We start from the raw sequence: 19,614 nt of genomic DNA on the forward strand, positions 1-19,614 counted from the left end.
TGTAGTCCCTCCTGAGTTAGGCTACTGTTTCTTGAAAACACAAACTCCAGCACCTAGGCCTGTACTCAGCATGGAGCTAGCAAGGCCTGGCCGTGCTAGTAGAACAGAAGGTTACAGCACAGCAATGAGGTCTGGCCATGTGGCTCAGCGGGTAAGGGTGGCAGCCAACTAAGCTGACAACTTGTTTGTTCCCTGGGACCCACATGCTGGAAGGAGAGGAGCAATTCTCACACGCTGTCCTCTGACCTCCAGGCATGCGTGTCTATGTACTAGTGCACAAAGACAAAATAAGTTAAAATGTAAAAAACAAAAAAATAAAATAAAGAAAATCTTGGGCAATTGAAATTATTTACCTAATAAACTTACTTTTTAAATGTAACAACTTTCCTCTGCAATTAGCCACATTTCCAGAAAAAAATGGCCCAAGTTCCACACACAGAAGAAAAGGCTTCATTTTGGTTGACCCTTTGGTATTTAGGCTTTGTTTTGAACAAGAGGATGATACTGGGGATTATATTGTTGGTACTCTAATATAAAAACCAACGAGGTGGGTCATTTTCATACACACTGGTGTAACTTGTTACCACAGGTGGCTGTTTCAGAACTTTGAGTTACAGCTAGTCAAACACTCGGCCCATGTGCTTAGTGATTTTAATGATACGATTTGTTGCTAGGCGACACAAACATGTTGTGCAGGGAGATAATCTCCTCGAAATCATCTGACCTTGATTCAAAGGCTTTTGATTAACAGCACTAACATCCGCCTTCTGGAAAAGGAACACACCCTATGATTAGAGCCTGCTAGTCCTTTTAAAGCAAATAAAATGTTATTAGCCGTTCACTAATGGATATGGGGAGCAAAAATGGCTCTGAAGAGTGAAAACTTCACTTGAGTTTACTTTCAGCATCTCCCTTGAAAAAGCTTTCAAGGCCCTGGCAGTTTCTCCTCTTTGACCTTGTCTTTTTCATTTCTGGAGGACAAAACTGATTCAGAGAAAGGGGAGGGGGAGGAGAAGGAGGAGGAAGAGGAAGAGGAGGAAAAGCAGGCAGCTAGCAAACCAAGACTTAAGCAAGCAGGCTGTGCAGTCCAAAATGGGTCCTTTGTAACTAACTATTCCTCATTTACTGGGTACTGCCTAAGGAGCTGTGGGATGCTTGGTGAATGATGTCCAAACCCCCATTCACCCTGTTCTTATAAACCCTTCCTAGTGATGAGGGGAGAGGGAAGGTAGCTCAGCCAGGGGCTAACTCCCTGAGGTGATAAGAGCCATGTAGAAGCTGAGCTGTGAAGATCTAAGGCAAACTCTTTCTGCATGGAGATGGTAAGCTCAGATCCTAGAGGTGGGAACCAGCTTGGGGTATTCAAGATGAAAGTGAGCCATGATAAACCCGTGACAGTGTTGTGGGAGGTGAGATCAAGCACAGGGACCTGGTCATGCAGGCTGTATCTTGGTGCAGTATGTGCTGGGGGATTGCAGGCGCAGCTGTTTCTAAAGCCATGCAAAGCTACTTTAAAGGGGAGCTGGGCTCCTGCCTGTGACATGATGCCAGGACCACCTTTTCTCCTGTTTTAGCCTGAGTAGCAGTGGCGACCTGCCTGGCTGCCCTGCAATCCCCACTGGCAAACTAGACCTCTTGGGATTTGTGTGACCCGCTCTAAGAAGGCTGTCGGAGCAAAGCCTTAGTGGAGGGCCTTGTCCTAGACCACAGTGGCTCCATGGTCTTCTCTCCCCATTCCTAGACCTCCCCTCCAAGTCCTTGTTTCCTTTGTCAGCCCCAAGCAGGGACGGGCCCAGGCAAATCCTTTTCATCTCCTCGACTCCTCTTTTTTCTCAAACCCTCTGTTTGCAATGATCAGGGCTTAACAATAGCAGGACAAGGGTCATGTGTCAAAGCCGGTACATGGCCTACGTTGGAGGTACATGTCACTTTTTCAAGAGGAAGAATGGTAGGAAGGATACAGCTGATAGAAGGGTCAAGACAAACAATGAAATGGCTCCAGGGAGTTTGACCAGACCTGAGAGACTAGCCTGAGTTAATTGCCAGGGTCATCCAATGTAGCACGATTAATAAAATCCCAGAGACAGATATTGAAGTTCAACCTGAAGGTCGGAAAAGCAAAACAGCCAGCCACTGGCTCTTACCTCTACCTCAGTCTGAAATGGCAACCCTGCCTCTAGGAATCTCAGAATGAGACTGTGTCTGAGACCTATCTCCTCTCATATCCTCTCTAGGGCTGGGATTAAAGGCATGCACCACTACCGCCCGGTTTCTATGGCAAACTAGTGTGGCTATTGGGATTAATGGTGTCTGCCTCCACTGCCTGGTCTGTAAGGCTAACCAGTGGGGCTGTTTTACTCTCTGATCTTCAGGCAAGCTTTATTTATTAAAATACAAATAAATGAAATCACTCCACTCCACCCAGGGTTCTGAGTCCAGACGTGGGGACCTGGAGACAGCCACACTAGTAAACACACATATTAATTGTTTGCTCTTCTGTGCTTGAGTTTGTCATTCCCCAAAGATTCCTTAAAACTGTTCCGACTGCAGACAAAACTCAGGACAGTGCCATCCTCCCTATTCTGCTACTTCATCCGGGCAATGAAGTCAAGAGCAGCGACCTGACCATTCAGAGTGAATCCTAACTGCAAGAGTTATGTCACTTTCTTTTTTTACTATTTTATTTCTCTGTGTCTCCCTCAAATATGCTATCCTGGCAGACAAACAAAACTATGACTTCTATAAATTGGGCAAGGATTTAAAACCAATGATAATTTTTTTAATCAAAATTGTTTTTGCACTAAACAGATAGAGGTGACAGCTTGGATCATGAAGGACTCATGGCTCCTCTTTCAGAGCTTAATGCTTGGTCCTCTCCTGTCCCCATGCACCTCTTGGGTTTCTCAAAGGTAGCCCTCTAGGTCGAGGTAATGCTCCTACATCCTCCTCTTTCCCCCCACTGGGTCCTTGCGCCCCTCTTACATACCTCTCTTTTAAAGATTTTATTGATGAATATGTCTGTGTGGGTCTGTCCCACAAGCACGCTAAAGGCTACGGGAGGATGCTGGATCTTCTGGAGCTGGAGTTACAGGTCACTGTTAGCTGCCTGACATGGGCGCTGGGAACTAAACTCCAGTCCTCTAGAAGTACGAGAAGTCCTCTTAACTGCTGAGCCATCTCTTTGGGCCCCTGTTTTTCTTTTACCTGGTCAGCTGAGCTGCCTTCTCTTGGGGCTCTGTTACCCTGGGGCTTCCTTGGACCAACTTCCTCCCAAGTTATGCATTGACATCAGTCCCTGCTCTTTAAAAAATGATTGATTACTATTAATAATAAAAACAATCAATTAATGAGCATGTTTGTGTGTGTGTTCGTGTGTGTATGGATGCCTATGCATATACATGCAGAGGTCAGAGGTACATGCCAGATGTCCTCCTTAATCACTCTCCACCTTATCTTTGGAGAGAGGGCTGTCACTGAACCAGTAGCCCACTAACTCAGACTGGCTTGCCAGTGAGTCACAACGATTCTCCTGTCTCTGCTTCCCTGGCACTAAGCATGTGCTGCCCCATGCCCAATTACATGTATGTGGGTGCTGGAAGCTTGAACTCAGGTCCTCAAACTTAGGCAGCAAATACCTTGTTGATTGAGACCTTTCCCCAGTGTCTTGGAGCCAAGTGCCCATGGCTTTAACGAGAGAATGTGAAGTTAAAGGTGTTTTGCTGGTTCCTTCCCAGAGGATGAGCCACGGCTTCACTCATTTACTTCTTCCTAAGAGGAAGCAGTGTGCATGTGTGTGTGTGTGTGTGTGTGTGTATGTGTGTGTCCGTGTGTGTCCATCTGTGTCCACCTAGTGGCACTGGGAAAGTAATTTTTTTGGATTGGGGAGAGGCAGGATCTCAGTATATAGACCAGGCTGGTCTTGAACTCACATGAGATCTGCCTCCTTCTCCCTCTGCCTCCTAGTCTGGGATTACAGGCGTGCAGTACCACATCTAGTCCAGCACAGTAATCTTAAGTCTATCACAAGGATAATTTCTCTTAGCCCTGGGGAGTTATGGTAGGAATAGTGGTGTGACTGAGGCTCTTCAGGGAAGGATTATCCTAAGTATCTTATTAAAACAGGACTTAAAAAATTCTTTGAGTTTTCTAATTAGAATGTCAAATGTAATTTCACAGATGTTTTTACATTGAAAAAAACACATATCAATTTCATGAATATTATGAACTAATTACTAGTACAGAATATGACAAATACATGGAGGTGGGTTGATATTTGGACCCTCCGTTGCTATCAAAAGAAAACTGTCCAATGGACGTGCATGGCCTTACACTTGGAGGAGCCGAAGTTAACCTTCTCTGCTATTTCCTTGTTCCCCCGCAGATGCCCATGGCTACCCTCCAGCAGCCTACCAGCAAGTCATCCAGCCTGCGCTGCCTGGGCAGGCCCTTCCTGGGGCAAGGGGGAGAGGACTGCATCCTGTGCAGAAAGTCATGCTGAATTACCCCAGCCCCCAGGACCAAGGAGAGAGGCTTGCCCAGAGAGACTCTTTCCCGAGGCTCCCAAGGTATGAGTATGGCAAGACCCATCCCCACACATCCTGACATGAGGAAGAGTGTCAATGTAACAGAGACACATGGAGAGTCTGCAGGCCTGCTACCTAGGTCCGCGCAGCCACACGGTGAAATATTCAGTATAAACTTTTCAGGGCAGAGCACAGAGAAAGTGGTAGACAAGGCTCTCTCAGCACCATCACATCTAGTTTCTAGTTATTTTCTGTTGCAATAAAACCATCTATACGAGTTGATCCCTTCTTTGCTTCTGCCAGAAAAATAATGTTGTGTTTTCAAAACTTTGTCTAAATCTTTGCTTTGGTCCATTTTCCAGTGCTGTAACAAGGTGTTTGAAACTGAATACTTGATAAACAAAAAATATTTCATTAGCTCAAAGTTCCAAGATAAGAGGCCCCCCTTGGCTATGTCACCTTCACGGCGGATAAAATCATGGCAGGAGTATGAGGTAGAGGGTTAGACAGAATGGTATGATGATGGAGACCAATGAGGGAGCCAGACTTTCCCCTTCCTTTTAAAATTTATTATTATTATTATTATTATTATTATTATTATTATTATTATTTTGAGTCATGGTTTTTCTGTGTAGCATTGGAGCCTGTCCTGGAACTTTTCTCTGTGAGCCAGACTGGTCTTAGTGCTGGGGTGCGTCACCACTGCCTGACAATTTTTTTCATACAGGTTCTAACAATGTAGTTCAACCTGGCTTCAAACTCACTATGTTGCCCTTGCTGGTTTCAAACTTGTTATCCTCCCGAGTCAGCCTTCCAAATAGTATGGACTACTATGATTTTTTTTTGGGGGGGGGCTTCTCTGTACTTTGGAGCCTGTCCTGGAACTAGCTCTTATAGACCAGGCTGGTCTCGAACTCACAGAGATCCTCCTGCCTCTGCCTCCCGAGTGCTGGGATTAAAGGAGTGCGCCGCCACCGCCCGGCTTTGTACTTGTTCTTTTATTACAGTTCTCACTAGATCTGACCAAGATCACATGAGATACCCTGAAGTCAAGCCAACCTGAAAGCTCTTATAGACCAGGCTGGTCTCGAACTCACAGAGATCCTCCTGCCTCTGCCTCCCGAGTGCTGGGATTAAAGGCGTGCGCCGCCACCGCCCGGCTTTGTACTTGTTCTTTTATTACAGTTCTCACTAGATCTGACCAAGATCACATGAGATACCCTGAAGTCAAGCCAACCTGAAAGCTCTTTCCAGTATGCTGCCACACTAAGGGCCAAGCACCAGTCAGCCCACACTCAGGGCGCAGGCTCACTCTGTACTTGAGTGGTCCCTGACTAGTTTTTCTCCTTACTGTTTTTATTTTTAAAATGTTTTGTCAAGTTTACCTTTTCTATCAATTTGTGTATCTAGAATACAGAGGAACAAGTGGAGTTTCCTGTTTTAGAACAAAATTGGAAAGAAAGTAAATAAAATGTTTGCTTCTTTTCAAGTGCAACTTTCATATAACACTCAAAGTAAAACTGCGTTCTGTTTTTATAGAACAGAATCACATATGAAAATCCTATTAAAGTGGATTTTTTGAAGATAAAAGAAATTGGCGATTAGTTCAGAAATTTTATTCAAAGGAAAAAAAAGCCAATTTTATTAAGATTGGCAAGCAAGGCCTAAGCCTGCTTCCCTTCACTGCAAGGTCCACAAGTTTCTGGAGTTCCTTCATCCTCCTAATTACACAAAATTTCAATAAGGGACTTAAGTAAAATGTGATTTTATAACAAGACACACCCTTACAAAGAATGTATAACATTTCAAGAAACCATACAAAACGTTAAGTATTTTTATCAAATATATTTGGTATTGAATAAGGGATACAATCATAATGTTTAAGGTAAACAAAAGTTCATTTCTCATAAAAATTCATTTCTTTCAATAACTCACAAATAAAAACACAGCTAGATTAAAGCGGCCACTCTAACACACACTTGCACAGCCTAATCTCTTCGTACCTCAGTGATCTTCTAGATTGCTAGAAAGGCCACTCTCAAGCCTGCAGCTTTACTTAGGGTTTTACACTTTAAAATTTTTTTATTGTTATCTGAGCTATTGAGTCTCACTTACTAACCCAAGCTATCCTAGAACTCACAAGCCTAGGATAGCCTCTACTTCCTAGCAATGCTCTGTGTTAGAGATTACAGATGTGAATCACAATACGTGAAAACCATTTAGATTTATAGGAAAGTTGAAAGTTATTGCATAGCAAATATTTCTATAGTATCAATTAAACCTGTCCCAGTATCCTTGAGTTATCATTTTAGGATGATGAAGAATGTTCAGCTAAGAAGATAATTCTCCTTCCACTGATTAGAAGGAGAATGTTGATACCAGAAGTTTACTCTCATGATATTATTTATATGTGAAAGTTTATGAACATTATTGTCTTAGTTACTATTGTTGTGATGAAACACCATGAACAAAGCAACTTGGGGAGGAAAGGGGTCATTTGGCTTATGCTACCATATCACTGAAAATCAGGATAGGATCTCAAACAGGGCAGGAACCTGGAGGCAGGAGCTGGTGCAGAGGCCATGGAGGGATGCTGCTTATTGGCTTGCTCCTTGTGGTTTGCTCAGCTGCTTTCTTATAGAACCCAGGACCACCAGCCCAGGGATGGCGCCACCCACAATGGCTGGGCTTTCCCCCATCAATCACTAATTAAGAAAATGCCTTGCAAGCTTGCCTACAGCTAGAACTTGTGGGGACATGTTCTCAATTGTGGTTCCCTCCTTTCAGATAACTCTAGTTTGTGACAAGTTGACCTAAAACTAGCCAGTATAATTATCAAGGTCTTAGTATTTCTTTATCAAACAAGTAATCATCTTTTATAACAATGAAGCTACTTTATGTCTAAAAAGATTTAGTATAAATAATAAAGAACTGAATATCAGTTGAAGGTATATTTTTAGAGGCTTCATTTGCTCACTATTTATGAAAAACATAGAATATAAATTCCCTAAATATTCTAATTTTAGAAATATAGTTGAGATTTTGTAATTTTTTAAAAAATGTTTTATTTAAATCATATTACATAAGACTTTAAGAACTTTGAAATTACTTTTGGGTAAAAATGTAAGCAAAAATATTAAAATTAGACAAATATACAGACTTATAACATCAAAAATTTTATAATATGAAACAATGACACCCATGGTCCCATTACCCTGATTTTATCATACTGCCATATTTGCCCCCTACCAGTTAGAAGTTACAGAAGTACACTGTCGGTGTACTAGGTTTTAACTCTTCACTTACTTTCCTGTGTGTATGCACACTTGCATGCACAGCACCCACAAGGACAGAGCATGCATGAAGGTGCTTCTCTCCTTCCACCACATAGGTCCCTGGGATCAACCCAGGTCACCAGCCCTGGCAGCAAGTGCCTTGAGAGCTGAGGATCTCACCTGCCCACTCAGCCATTTTAGGCAGAGGGGATTTAACTTAGGGAACTGTGTGCTTATAGAACTGGAGGCCAGAGGAGGCTCAGAGAATGACCCAGAGTAGAGCCGCCAAGAGGCTGCCCCCTCCTACCTCCAGCATGCTGCAACTGATGCAGAAGTTAGGGCCACATGTACCTGCTAAGAGTTTCAGTGGCAAAAGAGAGATGCCGCACCTTGTTCTTGACACCCAGGGACACTGGACGCTTCTGCAGAACACACACACCTGTGACTGTTTGCCAGGAGAAAGGAGAGTGGCAGAGACAAGACTGGCATTCCCTTGGCTTTCTAAAGCTCACAGGAGTCCATGCCATTGTTTACCCTCAGCACAATGCTCACAGGGATGCTGGCGGGCAAAGTCACAATAGACTCCTCCTCACCAGTTGGATCCTTCACTTACAGAGTTTAAAAGAAAGACTTTTAAACCTGCATGGCTTTAAGAAAAAAACAACTTTTGAAACATAAGCAATGTTATCTATCATGAGCTCAGAGTTGTGTCTCTTTACTCCGAATGCCTTTCATATCAGCCTCCTGCCACCCATCACATTTTGTTTTGCTGGTGACCTTGTCTGACCCGTACATGGAATTTATTTTCCCAATTAGACAGACCTTGAATGGAGAAATCAAATCCTGCTTCCCTCTTTTGACCCCTAGCACAGGTCCTCACATATGGCAGCCAGCTGGCTTGTTTATAGAGGAAACTCCATGGGACTCCTCTTCCTTCTGTGTCAGATACGAAACAGAGGCAGAGGGGAGAGATCATGAGTTGGTATGGTCCCCAGTTTGTAACATCTGTCTCCCCAAACTTTGCCTTTGTAATGAAAATAAAAATTTGCTGTAAACGTATTCCATTCAGGGACCAGCTCTATCACCCACCACCTAATGGAGCTGGAGAACCTGAGGCGTCCTTGGAACATCCTGCAGAGCTGAGACCACAGGGTCCCCAGGCTCCATCCCCAGCTGCTGTGCCTAGACCCCCTAGCAATCCCCTAGCCCGAGGAACTCTAAAAACCAGCAATTTGCCAGAGGAATTACGTAAGTTGTTTGCAACGTGGTTTCTTCTTGTCAGGTTTTATGCTTTGAGAGTTTGGCTTAGTCACTCAGCCATAATTTCAGTTATATTTTACATATACAGAAAAATTTACCTTTTCTTTTTTGCTTTAAAAAGAAAACCCAGCTATTCTTTTTTAATGTTTTTAATGATTCTAACCTCACAAGTAATGCTCCCCAACTGCTTACCCCGGGATTTTCCTTGACACATAGAAAACAACAAACACCCCCTCCCATATTTCTTTGCTCTTCTAAGTGACGCTTTTCAGGGATGTGCCCCTGGGCAGATGTATTGGGTGCTCGTGTGGCCCCGGGTAAATGGATTGGATGCTCATGAGGCACTGGGTAGAAACCTAGTGCCTCGCTGTAAATTAGCAGTAGCTATCAAGAACAAGGTCACTTTCTGTAGGAGTGAGCAGTCTTATTTAGAAAAAGAAAAAGGAAAAAAAAAACCACCCATCTTACATTTCTGTACTGCTTCACAGCCCAATGCAAATCAAGCCTTTTAGTTAAGGAAACACTCTGTTCAGTGTCAGGTGATGATTCATTTTCCACATTCTGCTGCTAGATCCAGAAATGTTGAAATATTATCAAAATGTTCTGAGAGTAAGGCCAGCTAGGATTCTTAGTGCCAGAAATCTTAAGAAATCAGTCACTACTTATAAATTACTTGCTAGAGAGGCTCACTCTGTCCAGGTCTGGGACACTCATAACCCCACTGGAGGCCTTTGCTTTGCTAATTGCTTCTGTTGAATCTCTACTCCTAGTCCCTTTCAGCTCCAAAAGACTCCTATGACAGTGAGCCCCACGGTTTTCAGGCAAAAAATCTGAACCTTCAAAATCTTATACACTTTATTCAGAAAACTGCCTGATTGGACAGACATAGTCTTACATGGTGTATGGTCCCAATATTCTGCCTGTCTTATACTCTAGGAAAGGGGTCCTAAGATTAGTTCCTATGGAGGTAACAAAGGATCACATGCTGCTCATATGCCTAGCTGCATGGTTACCCCCGCCATCATACCTGCACACACTTCTATTTGAGAGGCGTGTTTCTGTTTGGAAGAGTCTAAGCACAGGTGAATGCATACAGACTCATCTTCTGCATCTTCTTTCTTTATCCACTGCCTCGGGGTTTTCTGAGACTTAACTGATTCATTCTAGACTAAAAGGCAACATGTACAGATTATCTGTCTACCACATTAAACTGCTAGCCAAGTAATTTCCCCAACGCTTTGGCCTGAGAAAACAGCAGTTCTGGCTGAGTCGGGTGAGCTTGTCAGAACAGTTCTGTCTATGGCTCAGTGCTGGCTTGGGGAGGAAAGAGGAAGCCAGTGATGCTGGACTGCCCTGCGTCAGTGTCTCCCCTTTAAATGCTGAAGTTGCACTCACATTTCTGACCTGGGCATCAGTCTGCTCCTACTTCCTGACCTTTCTCCAAAAAGGAGTCAACTGGGGGAGGGCACGGAAACGCTTTCTCAGTCACCCCCTACTTGGTCTTGTCAGACAAGAGTTTAGGGCAGCAGAGAGCATCATGAGATCAAAAGCAGACGCTGCTGGGTGGCCCCTCAGCAAGCCTTAGCTTCTTAGCCTGCTGTGAGAGCATTTTCCTTGGGCACGGGCCAAGTGTGTCTCCAAGAAGCAAGGCAGTGGCCTGAGCTGGGAGGACTCACAGGCTGTGGGTGGCAGACTTTTTAACATCTCATGTGGTGTTCCAGAGGACCTCTGCGGTGGCCTCAGCCTGCCAGGACTCTCCTCGGTCCCTGACGTCTTCTGTTCACTCTGAATGGCATGCACTGTCTTGGGCAGGCCCCAGCCCTTGTCACAGAGGTCAGCAATCCACACCACTGCAAACATAAGCCCTCAGATCGCCCTCCAACGCAAGGGGCAGCACAAAACACTTACAGGTTCTGTGTGCAATCGAATAACTTGATTAGCTTCAACAGCTCTGAAATTTCTCTCTTAGGCAAAGTCTTTATCACTTATTCTATGGATACAGCCATGGAGGTGGTGAGATTTGTGAACTTTTTGTTGGTGAATGGCTTCCAAACTGCAGTAAGTATTTTATTCAAAGAGAAAACTGAACAGTTCGGTTGGACACAGTAGTGATGATGATGATAAAGTACGAATAGGTGATTTTTTTTATTTATGTGATTATGAGCTAAATGCTTATGGAACTATAAAATTGTTTTCTGGGTACCTAGTTATTGATTTGGTGCTGGGAGTCAAGTCCAGGGCCTCACTCATACTAGACAAGTATCTACCACATTTTAAACCACCCAAAGTCTCCAGCACTTTTCCTCCAAAATGTCCATAATAGTGCTAATTCCAGCCTTTGGTCCTGCTGGTCATAGCTGAAGAAAGGCCTGACTTTTGCTACACTCTCTGCCTTTGCCCTTTCTCACCAGCCATAGCCACCAATGTGCCTCCTGTGGTCCAGGAAGCTGCAAGCTCAGCAAGGTATTTTTTTTTCCACACCAGACCCTCTGCTCTGTACTAGATTTTAAGGTTTGAAGTAGAACCCTGGGCCCTCACTGCACACAGCTGCCCTTGGAGGGAAGTTTCTGGACAGGGAAGACATGGTCTAGTCTCTGTCTAGGAGAGATGACCCTGCTTTACCCCTGCAGGTCCATTGTGATCTGGGGCCCAAAATTCTCAAGCGCATAATCTGTCTCCCTGCCAATCCCTGAAACAACACAGTTTAAAGCCATGTACATTTTCCTTAGGATAAACAAAATACCACAGGTTGCGACTCAGAGGACTGGCTTTCCTCAAACATTAAGAGGACTTCCTTCCCAGAAGCCTCTCCTGGCATTCAGCAGCAGTGAATTCCACAGGGCAGTGAGGATGAGAGACCTGCAGATACTGGAGGCTAAAGAGGAACACTTACAAACTAAAGACTAAAGAGTGGCTTAGCATTGTTTAGTAGTTTTTATTTGAATTTTTTTCCTATAATACTCCCTAAAAATAGAAGTGCCTATTTTTTTTAAGATGCCTACAATTTATGTAATTCAACTTCACAACTCTATAGATTAACATATTTCTTTCTCATTTTCAAACTAAGATAGTGCTGTGGCAACTGTGATATAAAAATCAAATTGTGAAACCTGAGGCAATGTATAAGAGCATACTTTTCTCTTTTCCAAATATAAACATACAGATTGACTGCCTCTGGAGAACAGCCAGGACATTAACCTTAGACGAGCCCTGTGCAGTGCAGTTCAGGGATTTAAATATGCCCCTTACCCTTAGCCTATGAAAGCCTGTGCTTGTGAACAGCTATGGACACAATCTACATCGGGATGCTCTCAGTGAAATCAAATGAGTAATTGAAGGAGAGTTTACTTTTAACAAGCCAGCATAAAGGTTTAGGTAGGTTTAGGAAATCTTAGGGAAGAGTGTCCTGCCCTGCCACTAGCAGGACACAGTCACCAACGGGACACTAATGGAGCCTGGGACCTGAAGAAGGTGGCTATGTAAGTCAGCCGGAAGACACTCTAGATAGGGTGCTTAGGCAGAAGCTCATTTCCAACAGTTCTGGAGGCTGGAAGGCCGAGAACAAGGCTGAAACAAAGTTGGTTTAATCCGGGATCATCCCCCTTGACTTGAGAGGCCACCCTCTCTCTGTTCTTACATGGTCCCTCTCCTGTGTATGCACAGACCTGTGTACTAATTCTTTCTTCTTCCATAAACACCAATCCTATGGGAGTGGGGGCTCATCCAGCACCTCATTTTTCCCGAGTTATCTTCTCAGAGGCCCTATCTCCAAATCCAGTCACATGAAGTTATGAGAAAGTTTTTAAAAATTCACTTTTATTTTATTTTTTGAGATAGGATCTCACTTTATAGCCCACGCTGACAATCCCCCTATGTCAGCCTCCTTATGAGTGTAAGCCACCACTTCCAGCTGATGTGCCTTTTACGGACATAATTAGCTCCTAACAGCAGCAGTGTGTAAGACTTGTCATACGGTCGCAGTAGACTCTGATGGACATCTAGAGAGGCAGACACTGCCCAGAATGTCTGTCTCTGTAGCAGGGAACAACTTCTGTACCGGATGGTAATGGTCATTTACGGCACGTTAACATCATGTCTGGCATTACACTATGTGTCTTTTCTGTGTTGCCATTAAATCCTCATAACCAGCAGAGACAGGAGTAGAACCCAGCCTGCCCATTCGCAATGTGAAATGGAAATGGACTTCTGGCTCCATTGCATACTGGTGCAGGCTTTGGCCAGAATGGACATTATTATCTTGGTTTTGTTTTCACTTTTTGAGACATTTTTCAGTGTAGACCTGATTAGCTACAAACTCTCAAATTCCTACTTCAGCTCCCTGAGCTCTGGAATAGCAGGTACATGGACATTAACACATAAATCAAGCTGAACTTGGTGGTGCATTTTTGGTTCCAGCAGTCCCGAGGCAGACACAGGTGGATCTCTGTGAGTTCAAGGTCAGCCTGTTCTACCTAGCAAGTTCCAGGCCAGCTAGAACAACAGGGAGACCCTGTCTTAAAAAAAAATCATCCAAACAAAAGCTATTCCATTTTTAAAATGCTCTATCAATAAAGGAATACATCCCAAGTTTATATGAGGTACTCTATAGGGGTGATAGTTAAGTAAACACATAATCTCTTTCTATGGGGAACTTAGAAGCAGGATAGGAAGATGAAGAGGTCATAAATGAGACTCTGAGTAAATGAAAGAATATTATAATGTGTTTGCTACTAGTGGCCCAAATGGGTGAGAGCTGGGTGATGGGAAGGGGAAGTCACTGTGACTTACAGAGCAGAAGGCGTATGCTGTGCATGCAGTGTGTGAGGGAACGAAGGTGGCAATGAAGTAGACAGGGCATGCGGGAGACAGTAGCTGGCTCCGGATGCTTGATGACTAGTGAGACTCGGTCAGTTCTAAACAGCAGGGTAACACCAGGATAATCACTGGGGGGCAGCGAGGCTAATCAAATAACCTTCTCCAAAGACCTTCTCCTGATGGCACCTATATTATATGTCCCCTCCGATCAGGAGTGCCATGTACAAGGAACAGACACACACACACACACACACACACACCCCAGGAGGGAGAGATGTAGACCAATAAGAGATAGATTAGATAGGAGAGAGAGACTGAGATTTGGGCCTCTATAAAACAAATGATTTGATTTTTCTGCACTTCTAATACCTAAAGAAGTATTACCTAATAATAATAATAATCTGAGTCTTATCAGAGTTCTCCTTGACTTTCATCCTTAACCCCTCCTGACCAGCTCAGCAATTGTTTTTGTGACTGTTCTTCGGATTTTTACAGTCCTTTTGAAATGTGTAACTGAAGCTGGACATAATACTCTAATCATGACCCAACTCACACAGGCCATACAGCACAGCTGTGTCTCGGCATTTGCACACTACAGATGCACTAAAGTTTCAGAATCTGCCCACAATTTTTCAAATTACAGATACATAACTGTACTATTTCTGCCTTCCTGGCTTATATCCAATTTAGTGATACACTGTGTCCTTCAGATTTTTGACCATTTAATTATAATAGTTGCAGACACATTTTGATATGAGCCACTAGACCCTAATTATAAACGGAAATGTCTGCGGATGGTGAAATAGGGTGACTGTCATGAAACTTGTGTCTCATTGTTTGGACTCATGTATTCCTCTCCCTATTCAGAGCCCGAGTTAGGGTTCCAGACATGTGTAGCTTCTTGTGTTTTCTTGAGCTCTGCACCCAGGGAAAGTTCTCATCAAGAACCCTTCCTCTCATCCTTTTTCTTGTAGATTGACATATTTGAGGATAGAATCCGGGGTATTGATATTATTAAATGGATGGAGCGCTACCTTCGAGATGTAAGTATATTCCTAAATTCTGAGGCTGTGTGCTGCTGAGAAAAACAATTAGCATGGGAAGCTATTTCACAAGGAAAATCCTGATACTCTCCCAAAGTCTGAGCCTGAGGAAGTCTGACAAAGCCTCTCTTGTTGGAAGCTATGCAAAGACTTGGAAAGGAAGGATGGGGTCACCCTCCTGGACACGCAGAGGCAGGAAATAACGGTCAAACCAGACACAGGTGGTTGATAACAATCAGTGCAAACAATTTCTAGACCAGAATAGGAAAGGAGGAAATGAAGGAACGGGGGTGGGTGGTGGGGGCCGAATCCAGTTGAATTTGGGGCCTTTCCAAGTGTTTGTAGGCCTGGGCTAAAGAGTTTCTGGGTAGACTTGCAAGCTATACAGCATGGCACCCCAGGGCACCCACTTGCAGCCTTGTGATTCGAGTTCCACAGACAGAATCTATACTAGCCACTGGGACACATTGTGCTTTAACAAGATAGAAATTGATTGCTGCCAGCATGTCCAGGGCTGGGCGCTTCTTTGGGCAGGAGTGGGTGGGGGTGGAAGCCTCAGCAGGCCAGGGTTTTGCTTTCCTTTTGTCTGCAGCCTGGTGTTTGCTTTGTGCTGAAGGGTCTGCTCCTACTGACTGTGCTAATGTGCACGGGGAAAGCAGGGCAGTGGAGAAGCAGAGTGACTGACAGCTCACATCAGGCTGCAGGGAGGAAGGGTACTTTTCTGCGCGGTGCCAGTGCCTCTCTGCCTCCATGCAGATTCAGTGATGTAGGCTTTCACTAGCCGTATATTAGTGAGGGCTGTGGAAGACGGGAGACTTCCTCTTCGAGCCTTTGCTCTGTGTGTTTGTAGGGTTCTGGGCATGGAGGCAATGGGAAGGAGTGCAGATGACTGCATGGCCGGGTGGGGGCTGGTGCCTTTTGCTTTCAGAGAGAGAGAGGGACTGGCCCTGTACCCGCCAGCAGGTCAGGGACCGCTTATGGTCCTGCTGGCCACTTTCCAGCTGGTCTTCACCAAATGAACCACACTTCCCACTTCCATAAACATGCTTTTCTCCTTCTCATTAACAGAAGACAGTGATGATAATTGTAGCAATCAGCCCCAAATACAAACAGGATGTGGAAGGTGCTGAGTCGCAGCTGGACGACGATGAGCATGGCTTACATACTAAGTACATTCACCGAATGGTGAGTCGTGAGACCACGGTGCCTGCTGCTCTTCTGGAACAGGCACCTTCTCCGGGGAGGATGCTTTTCACCAATGGTGGCGGATGTTAGGGGGAGACTCTCTGGCCTCCCCTGTCAGGAGACGTTATTGGTAATGGCTCTGTATACTGTGAGACCCACTGAGAAACACTACGCTCTGCCTAGTACACAGCTGGTCCTGCTACTAAGAGATCAAGGTGCTAGAATGTCGGGCTTTGTTTGCTTGGCTGTTTACCAACAAATGTTAAATCTCAGGACAGAAGAGTGAGTGGTGGAGTGGGCAGGTTACTGTAGCTGTTGTAGTCTGTCCCTTGCTTTTTCAGAGACATAAGGAGCAAAGTAGGAAGGACAGTTCTGTCATATCATAAAAGCCTAGTCACGTTAGTTTCCTAAGTGCAGGCTATATGACCGTGGCCGAAGTACTTGAATACCGCTCTCCTGCAACCCTATTCATAACATGGATCACTAGTATGGACAATTCTGTTAAGATAAATGAAGAAATGTTTGAAGTTATGGCACATAGAAAATAGTTAACTAAAGTAATTGTTCTTAGTTTGTGATAGGTGGGAAACATTCTACTGCCAAACCTGGACTATGGGGCCTGGTTAAACCACGGGAAAATTTAGGAGGAATCAAACTTGCTCAGCATCTGAGAAAATAATGCTCACCTTTAGAACTAGCTGATTTATGGCCTAGCTGTCTTCTTGTCCTTTGTGGGTTTCGAGAGACTGTGGAGACTATTTCTGTTTTGCTAGGAGACAGACTAGATCTGTAATCTTCCAACTGTCCTGTGAGATCCCTAGTGGGTGTATGTCTAAGGGGGGGACTCGCCCTGAGCCTCCCAACCTAGAGCTGCTTTCTCAGGCTTGTTTATTTACCAATGATCCTGAAATTTGAGAAAGAGTAGGAAAATCACTAGACTTGAACTCATAAGGCCAACTTCAGTTCTTATCCTGCGTGAGGACGTGGAATAATGGATTACTGGAAGTGACCCCGATGCAAGGACTAAGCAGCACAAGGTAGGAAGCAACCAGCAGTCTCAGGACACCTTTACCTCAGAGGAAGTCAAGTTAAATGCCATCCACCGTGTAGTCCAGGGCATTGCAAGAGAGCAGGGTGGAAGCAGCATCCTCATCACAGGGTCTTTAAGGTCTCCATCACCTACTCCACCAAATGTGGACCACTTGTTGAGTTCACAACCCAAAGCAGAAGCTAAGGCAAGGTGGCAAGAGTCAAGGGTCAGGCCAAAGGTCTGGAGCTAAATCTGCTTCCTGTCCAATTTTACCTTGTGCCAGCCTGTGGTCAGGATTCTGAAAAATAGCACTCCTAGAAACAAACTGATCTATAAAGGTCATGACTGATTCTGGGTGCTGCTATCTCTTAGCTGTCTTTATCGTGTCTGCACAGCCCCAAAACACTGACACTCCATTCACATCTCTAAGAACCTGCCTGTCCCAGAAGCCAGCAGCTGGTACTTGGGAAGGACTCCAGGTCCCTACCAGTTCCTGGGAAAACCTGCTTAGTTGTGTTGGTGTATGGCAAGGAGAACAGTCATACACACAGCTCAGCCTGAGCTCGGGTGACTGTGCCAGCTATGATCATGTGGTCTCCAAATTTGGTTTCTTGGCCTAATGTCCTAGGCTCTTCCCCATCTCAGGAGGGACTGGATGTGCCATCAGATATAGGAGGATCTTCCTATCCCTGAGCTGACTTCCTGGCCTCCTCAGACACTAATGAGTAATTACATCACAGACCAGATGACTTCATTACAAAGCCAGCATCTGAGAGAAAATAAAAATACACTACTAAAGGCTAGTCCTTGACACCCTGGGGAGCCAAGGGAACAAACCAAATAGTACACAGTGCCCTTGAAATCAGAAATGAAACCCAGCTCTACTTGGAACTTAACAGACGCCACGCCCTCCCCCACAGGTGCTTACTCTGCCATGGCGTGATTAGCAGTACTGTACTTAAGCTGCACAGTGCTCTGGTCAGTGTAGCATATGCTTTCCGTGTTGTCGTCTGTGTTTTGAAGGGAGATGGCTCTGAGAAAACCCCCTGTGCAGGCCTGTGTTGTGTATGTCTGTGAGAGTGGGTGTGGGGGACAGGGTTGTCTCCGTTTCCACATTCACTTTCTTCTTCTATTCCCACACACAACAAGAGTTTCACAGTTATAAAAATCAATGGGAAAATGAAATTGTTCAGGATACATAATTCCTTGTTCTCCTTGTCATCAGATGGCTGAACGCTCTGTGCCAGTCTTGGGATTTGGATGGTTTTAACTCCCCTGATATTGGAAATTCTGATTTTGATAGAGTTCTTGTAGCTAAATCCTCTTAGGTGACCAGAGTGTGAAACCTGATTGATCTGGGGAGGGAACCTCAGACCTGACGGAGTGGGATCTTCTTGGCTGATTTCCTAGCCCCCTCTGCCAAGCCCATCTGTGCACCAGAAGAGGTGGGTTTCCAGATGGTTCCAGTCATACTAACATACCTCCTCATCCAGGCACTCATGGTCTCTCTCCTGGCCTTCTCCCCACTTTCCTTTACCTGAGCAGTGGTCCCTCTCTTGTTACTGTCTCCACACTCCCTGAGGCAGAACAAGAAACCCCATCCTGGGCTTCCCCAGCAATTGTTCACACTCTGCACATTGTCCTCTGGTTGTCAATTTTCCTTCCTGCTTGCTCACTAGGTTGCTAGCTCTGGGAGGATTACCTGAATTGTATCAGAGGTACTCTGCTAAACAGGCTCTCAAAAACAACAACAACAACAAAAAATAATAATCCTAGCACTTTACTCATTTCCATATTATGAATTTATAAATACCCTCATACTTGGCCACTGAAAGCTAATAATATAAAGTTATTGATTACAGAATTGGAGAGACACATAGTCTGCTCTCATGAACTGAGGTGACCCAGCCCCTGCACACTCCTAATCCTTAAAACCCAAAGTCAGCACTTGACTTCTGTGAGTTCAAAGCCAATTTGAGGTACACAGTGAGTTCCAGGCTAGTCTATGCTACACTGGAGACCCTAACCCAAAGAAATCCAACCAACAAATCAACAAAAAAATTCAAGGTCCTGGGGCTGGAGAGATGGCTCAGAGGTTAACAGCACTGACTGCTCTTCCAAAGGATCCCGTGTTCAATTCCCAGCAACCACATGGTGGCTCACAACTGTCTATGATTAGATATAGTGCCCTCTTCTGACATGCAGGTGTACATGCAGGCAGATACTGCATACATACATACATACACACATAAATCTTAAAAAAAAAATTCAAGGTCCTGGCCAGAATAGAACTTAAACTTTTTATTTATTTACTTACTGTATGTGTATGTCACTAAACAGAGTGGAACTTGCAGGAGTCAGTTCTTTCCTTCTGCCATGTGAGCTCCAGGGGTAGAACTTAGGTTGGCAGGCATGGCAGAAAGCACCTGTACCTGCACCTGCTAAGCCAGCTTTCTGGTCCCTAGAATGTGACTTTTAACAGG

General features: G+C 44.6%; 1 protein-coding gene across 3 annotated transcripts in view; it reads left to right on the plus strand.

Annotated features, from left to right (window-relative positions):
- The window catches only part of Traf3ip2 (TRAF3 interacting protein 2), a 43,260-nt gene that overhangs the window by 19,762 nt on the left and 3,884 nt on the right, over positions 1-19,614 (plus strand). For all 3 annotated transcript variants that reach the window (XM_005363539.3, XM_013352364.2, XM_026787334.1), the window contains 5 exons: positions 4,382-4,565; positions 8,868-9,046; positions 11,028-11,116; positions 14,848-14,916; positions 15,985-16,101. In XM_005363539.3, coding sequence (XP_005363596.1) covers positions 4,382-4,565; positions 8,868-9,046; positions 11,028-11,116; positions 14,848-14,916; positions 15,985-16,101 — 638 coding nt within the window. The remainder of the gene's footprint in view (positions 1-4,381; positions 4,566-8,867; positions 9,047-11,027; positions 11,117-14,847; positions 14,917-15,984; positions 16,102-19,614) is intronic.

This window comes from Microtus ochrogaster, linkage group LG9, assembly GCF_000317375.1.
Source record: "Microtus ochrogaster isolate Prairie Vole_2 linkage group LG9, MicOch1.0, whole genome shotgun sequence".
NCBI classification, from domain to species: domain Eukaryota; kingdom Metazoa; phylum Chordata; class Mammalia; order Rodentia; family Cricetidae; genus Microtus; species Microtus ochrogaster.